The sequence below is a fragment of the Myotis davidii genome, unplaced genomic scaffold (assembly GCF_000327345.1).
Source record: "Myotis davidii unplaced genomic scaffold, ASM32734v1 scaffold64, whole genome shotgun sequence".
NCBI classification, from domain to species: Eukaryota; Metazoa; Chordata; class Mammalia; order Chiroptera; family Vespertilionidae; genus Myotis; species Myotis davidii.
In genome coordinates, this window is record NW_006296226.1 from 2073503 (window position 1) to 2080665 (window position 7163).

Sequence of the window (7163 nt, forward strand, 5' to 3'; positions counted from 1 at the left end):
TCTTTTAGTTTCACTTTTGAAGTGGTTGTTCGAGGCAGCAAACTCCGGCGTTAACCTATTCCGCCATCTTGGTTCTCCTGCTTGCTTCCATGACCAAACTTTTAAAAAGGCAGGTTTAAAAATTATTATTCATGTTGTTAAAAAAAAGGGGGGGGGTATTAGAAAAGCCTAAATAAATAAAAATAAATAAAAATCCCCCATAATTCCACTATCCCATGAGCATTTTGGCATAATTCGTTCAGTCTTGTTTATATACACATTTAAACACAGTTTTACAAAATTCAGATCAAACTTCAATTTCCTCATCGTGCAAAAAAATAAAAATAGGTAACCTGTAACATTAAGCACAACAGTAGCAGGCACGATTTTATGTGCTTTACATGTGTTGATTCATTGAGTGGTTATATCTCTATGAGGTGGATATTCTTACCACCCGCATTTTGCAGATAAAGAACCTAAAATTTGAAGAGGATAAGTATTTGCCCAAGGTCACAATAAGTTGCCTCCACTCGTAATCACTACACTTCCTCTTTCCTCCAGGATTGTCTTAAGGATCAAGGGAAAGACAGCTGATGACAGTGCCTTGTAAATTATCTAATGTGCCAAAAAATATTTTACCTATTGTTCTGCAAAATAGGAGGCATCTTATACTGGGCATCACAACCTGGAGCTGCCCTGACACTAACCTAGAGAACGCCTGGTTGAGTTGGGCGGCGGGGGGGTGGGGGGGACGGGGAATAGCAGAGAAGGCTTCCCTGGGGGAGAAAGAGAATCTGATACAATGAAGAACTCCGCTGTGGAATAAAAGAGTAAGAACTAGGGCTTACTCGATACCTTCTAACCAACAGTGTCAAGAAGTACCAATCTCTAACAAACCATAAACTTGCACAAGAGCCCGATCTATGGTGTCCCCTTGCCTGGGTTTGAATTCTGGCTCGGCCATGCGGCAAATCATCTAACCTTTCTCTGACTCAGTGTTCTCACCTGTGAAAACAGGAATCGGATGAGCACCCATCCCACCAGGGCACTGTGGGGGATACACTTGTAAATGTAAAACAGTGCAACACCTCATAATTGTTAGGTATGACACTGTCCACACTTCTAGAATCTCTGTTTTTCCCTCAGGCTTGTGATGTTATTTTTCTTTCCTAGAGTAATTAACAGTCATCTCTTGATTGAAGTCGATTTTCTTCGTTTACTTACTGATTTTGTGGGGAGGCGAGAAAGCAAAGACCAGGAAGAAAAAAAAAAAATGGCCGTAGCCCATATAAAAGAACAAAGACTTAATTCCCTGAGACCTGAAGAATAAAAAAGCCAGCCCAGGACAGAGAAGTTTGTCTCTGGGTTTAACTCCTGGGCCTCATACTACACCTGACAAGCTCAGGGGAAGGCTGCATGGCGGGCCTTACACACCCAGTGACCGAAAAGTAAGCACGCAGGGTGGTCTGAACGTAAAAATTCCTCACTAATAGCGGTCACGGTGGGTAGTCACGTGTAGCATTCCTAAGGTCTGTTATCTTAGATGTGCAAAGACAAGAGAAAAAGAAACTGTCTCTTGTCTTTGCGCATCTAAGATAACAGACCTCTGGAATGTGAGAAAATCTTTTCCGGACCCCGAAGGCCCAAGCACAGGCCCAAGCACAGACCACATTGTTATCTTGTTGCCCACATAACCTGCTGTGCTGTGTTAACTGTCCTGTACCCACCGCTGTAAGAGAAGTAAAGTACGTGTCTCTGTTTTGCTTTTTCCTCTAATCTCAGATTCCCTACTTTGCTTTCTCCCACCTCCCTAATCTACAACCCGTGGGTCTTATGTAACCCACACCGCTGTGTCTCCTTTAATTCTTTATGTATAAAATAAGCTGCAAAACTACCACCCTCCAGGGCATTTCCTCAGTCTGTTGAGGTTTGGCTGCCTGGCAGTTGTCATCACTTTGACTCAAATAAATTCCTATGAGACCTTCCTTCAGGCTGGACATTCTTCCCTCGACACTCATCAGTAAATGCTTAAAATCATTAGACATAAACATCAGCTAATCGACTACAGAAACCAATATGAAAGTACATCAAACCATGGGAGATGCTTTAAGAGTAAGAAAAAGGAGCAATTACGCTTACTTTATCCACCACTGTCGTGTTTGGATTTTGTGCGTTTTATCTTTGCAATTAAAAACCCACATAGCCCTAAGCGGTTTGGCTCAGTGGATAGAGCGGACTGAAGGGTCCCAGGTTCGATTCCAGGTCAAGGGCATGTACCTTGGTTGCGGGCACAGCCCCAGTAGGCAGTAGGCAGCTGATCGATGTTTCTCTCTCATCGATGTCTCTAACTCTCCATCCCTCTCCCTTCCTCTCTGTAAAAAATCAATGAAATATATTTTTAAAAAACAAAACAACACACACACATATATTCACATACACAAATCAGCAACGGGGCCCCCCCTATGTACCCTGTTTATCTCCACCTTAGTGAGACAAGGATCCTGAAAAGCTTCCAGGACACTGCAGAGAGAAATGGGAAGACAGGGCGAGCTCCTCAGAACTGTGAGGGGTCTGCACAATGGAGAGGGAAGTAAATCTGTCACCGACAGGAAAAGTCTAGTGGGTGGTAGGATAACATTCCACACCAGGGTGGAGCTGCGTGGCAGGTCCCCCCTGCCCTTCCTTGCATAAAAACAGTTTAAGACTGGGAGTGGGAGTTTTGACAGGAAGAATAAAGTGATTATTAAAGGAGGTGGGGAGTTGTTCTGCAGGAAATAGGTTTGGGACTTAGCCCAGAGCTTTTTAAAAAATGGTCTGAGTTAGGAAATATGTAAGAAATGAGTGCGTATCACATACACACGTACAGTTTAAAGAAATGAAAGGAAGACATATGCAACCACGGTGAGCTGAAGAGAACAGTCAGTACCTCTGACAACCCAAGTGCCCGTGGGCCCCTCCCTTTCCACATCACTCCCTCCCCCGGAAAAGAACACTGTCCCGATCTGGTGCTCATCCTTCCCTTATTATAACTGCTGCACAAGTGTTATATCCCTAAATGATATATGGTTTTGTTTTGCTAGGTTTTGAACCTTTAATTTTTTTTCATTCAACACTACGTTTTTTGAGATCCATCCATATAGATAATTATACCCATGGTTCATTCATTTCACTGCTGTAGAGTATCTCATTGTATGAACATAGCACAATTTATTTAAACATCCTACATTTAGGTTGTTTCCTGTTTGAGGCCAATAGAAGTAAAAAAAAAAAAAAGAAGAAAAACCGAAATTCTAATCCATGTCTCTAACACACACACAGGAGTTGCTCTATGGATCCAGTTCCATGTGCTTCTATTTAGATGACCAATTGCCCCCCACCCATTATTTTTATTTTTTTGTTGTTGTTGTTAATCATCTGAGGATATTTTTTCCATTGCTTTTCAGAGAGTGAAAGGGAAGGAAGCAGGAGGAGAGAGAGAGAGAGAGAAACATCAATGTGAGAGACACACATCAACTGGTTGCCTCCCCCACTCACCCTGACTTGGGGCAGGAGCAAACCTGCAACCCAGGTACATGCCCTTGACAGGGAATCAACCTTGCAACCCTTCGGTGCTAGAGCTGATGCTCTAACCACTGAAAGCACTGGCCAGGGTCCAGACCCGTTTTTTATAAAATTTCTTCCTTTTCCCACTGACCAGCAGAGCTAATTCTGTGATTTACCAAGTTTCCACATATGTGTGGATCTGTTTCTAGGTTCGAATTCTGTTTCACTACTCTATCTGTCCATCTCTATCCTTATACCCACACTACCTTAATTTGCTATAGCTTTGTAATAGCTGTTGAAATCTGGTAGAGTAAGCCCACCCACGCTGCTTCTCTTCTGACTATTCCTGGCTCTTTACTCTTTCATATAAATTTTAGGATTACCTTTACCAAATTCTACCTTTAAAAATCCTGATGAGCCCTGGCCAGGTGGCTCCGTTGGGTGGAGCATTGTCCTGTACACCAAAAGGACTGCAGGTTCAATTCCCCTTCAGGGCACATACCTAGGTTTCGGGTTCGATCCCCAGTCAGGGAGAGGTAACTGACCAATATTGCTCTCACCTCTCTTTCTCTCTCTCTCTCACCTCTCTTTCTCTCTAAAGTTAATAAAAAATATCCTTGGTGAGGACTACAAATTTTTTTTTTTTTTTTTACTTATTGCTATGATGTTAACTGTAAGTTTTCTGCAAATATACTTTATCAGAATAAGGAAGTTTTCTCCTGTTATTAGTTTCTTAAGTGCTTTTGATCATGATTAGAAGTTGAATTTAACTGAACGCTTTTTCTGCATCTAATGATAAGAAAATACATCTTTTCTAATATGGTAATGCAGGATATTGTATGTAATTGTCTAATATTGACTCAATCTTGCATTCCTAGAACTTTTCACTTGGAGAGACAGAGAGGTTAGATTAGCCGTGGGCAAACTACGGCCCGCCTGAAATGAATAAAACTAAAAAAAAAAAAAAGACCGTACCCTTTTATGTAATGATGTTTACTTTGAATTTATATTAGTTCACACAAACACTCCATCCATGCTTTTGTTCCGGCCCTCCGGTCCAGTTTAAGAACCCATTGTGGCCCTCGAGTCAAAAAGTTTGCCCACCCCTGGGTTAGATGGTATCAGAGTAGAAACTCACTAAACTGTACAATGCTAGCCCACCTTGTTCACCTCAAGACTGGCTCCTCTATGGCATTGTGTTCCTGACTCATCCATGTCTCCTCTGAGCTCTTAGAGCATTTACTATTTTTTAAAAATGTATTTTTATTGATTTCAGAGAGGAAGGGAGAGGGAGAGAGAGAAACATCAATGATGAAAGAGAATCATTGATCGGCTGCCTTCTGCGTGCCCCCTACTGGGGATCAAGCCCAAAACCCAGGCATGTGCCCTTAACTGGAATCGAACCCGGGACCCTTAAGTCCGCAGGCCGACAGTCTATCCACTGAGCAAACCAGCTAGGGCTAGAGCATTTACTATTTATAATGTTCAATTGACACTTGATGTGCTATTTTGTACACCCGTCTCCCAACCACAATACAAGACCCTCAAAAAGCAGCAACTAGCAAGCACACAACAAATGCTTTCTTAAAATGCTTGAAATATTTTTTTGGGTAAGATGATGAAGCATGAGTTGCATAATAATGCAGCATCCTTAGAAAAAGAGATTCTTGGACATGAGTTTTCTAGAGAGCTGCAGCTTTAAACTGCTAACATTTCCTGAAACTTAAAAATCATTTTATTAAAAAAATGTTTTTATTGATTTTCAGAGAGGGAGGGAGAAGGGTAGAAAATCAGTGAGAGAGAAACATCCATCTGCTGCCTCTTGCACACCCTCTATTGGGGACCAAGGCCGCAACCTGAGCTTCTGCCCTGACCAGGAACCAAACTGGTGGTGACCTCTTGGTTCAAGGGTGGATGCTCAACCACTGAGCCACACAGGCTAGCAAAAATCATGTTTAATTGCACTCCACACATTCCTGTTTTGTTAACAGCGTTCTGGCCATGCTTTATACTTTTTTTTTTTCATTTTAAGCATAATTTAACTTTTTTCTTGTTGAGTACAGTCTGTCATTAGGATCATCAGTCATGGTATTGTGCTAAAGATACTGCTGTGGCTATAGAACGTGTGGGATGCAGAACCTCAGCTATGGGCCTGAATGAGTCTTTAATAGGGAAGGAAAAAAACTGGTATTTCCCTCTTTGGCACTGACCTCTAGTTAACTCTCAGCAGCGATTTATACATTCCTCCTCCGCTCTCCTCCTCCCGCCACCCTCTTTTACCCCAGAATTACACAAGGCACAGCTGTAGGACTGGTCCGTTTTTAGCAGTGATACTGTGAAAAAGTTACCATTTCTTCAGATTACAACCGTCCTGAGCTTGTTTTTCCATTGTAGACTCTCTTCTCTGGACCTACTACTAGCTGACCTCGTCACTGCTTCCACTTGCTAGAAAGGATACAGCACAGGCAGTTGCTAAGAGCCGCCCTAGACCCCGGAGCCAGGCTGCCTGGGTTCAAATCCCAGTTTGACGTTTATAGTTCAGTCCCATGACAAGTTACTTAACGTCACTCTTTCTCCGTTCGCTCGGCCATATAATAAGAATAAACATCTATCTACCTCACAGGATTGTTAAGACAATGAGTTAATATTTATAAAGTGCTCAGAACATGGCCTGTCGTAGAGTCAATGTTAAATAAAAGAAGAAAACCCTGTCAACTTGAACTCCACCACTCTCTTATTTCTGTGTCTCCTGGGGCTGTGGTTGTATTGGTGGTGGTGGTATTCTTTTGGGGGGAGGGGCAGTGCAGACATAACCAAGTGATCCTAGCAATCCTTCCACCGGTCAGTGCCTCTCTCAGGCATGGAAGGGGTGGGGGAGGGGAGCTGGTCAGGTGTATTCATTACCTGTTTTGTTAGCCAGGCTAAGATGAGGGAGAAAATGGAGCTGTTCATTTAATCAGCGTAACGGGAATCTAGGGACACGTGTGACTGCTCATTTCCAGTGTTTGCAGGAGTGGGAGGGAGAAGAGATGGCATTTAAAATTCTAGGGACCAGCTCCCAGCTTCCCCTCACTGAACACGTTTAAAGAAGGGACTGGCGACTAGGTGTCAAGGATGCTGTAAGAAAGGATTTTTCTAAAAAAACATTAGAGTCAGGTATAGTCTTGATTCTTGAAGAATCCCTCTACCTCGAAAATTTCGGCAATACTAGTGAGTCATCAGGACGTTGCAGCCTAGTTGTGAGTCACACAACGCCAACGCGCTCCCCCAGGCACGGAATTCTTCACACACACACACACACACACACACACCCAGGGCTTGGCGCACAACTGATCCAGGTGAGGAATTCGAGCCCTCGGGCGGCGGACGGTGTACAGCTCGACTCACGGTAACGAAAACTTCTCTAAAACTAAGCGCATCCATGAGCTGATTCCAGACTTCTGTTAGGACCAGCAAATACAATAAACCATAAATCCCAAATGGAATTTGGCAAGAAAAAAAAGATGTGTGTCCGGATTAACTATCAGACAGTCCTTCACTTCACTCTTCCCAGTGGGGTGAGCAGGCAGGTTAGGGGAAGGGGCAGGGCGGCCGCGGTGAATGGGAGCCGGGCGAGCCGCACGCACCCTGGCGGGGGGAAG

General features: G+C 43.4%; 1 protein-coding gene across 1 annotated transcript in view; it reads right to left on the bottom strand.

Moving 5' to 3' along the window:
• Positions 1–4737, bottom strand: part of CTNNAL1 (catenin alpha-like 1) — a 51386-nt gene extending 46649 nt beyond the window's left edge. The window contains exon 1 of the mRNA XM_006771218.2: positions 4684–4737. Coding sequence (XP_006771281.1) covers positions 4684–4737 — 54 coding nt within the window. The remainder of the gene's footprint in view (positions 1–4683) is intronic.
• Between the last annotated feature and the right edge of the window lie 2426 nt (positions 4738–7163).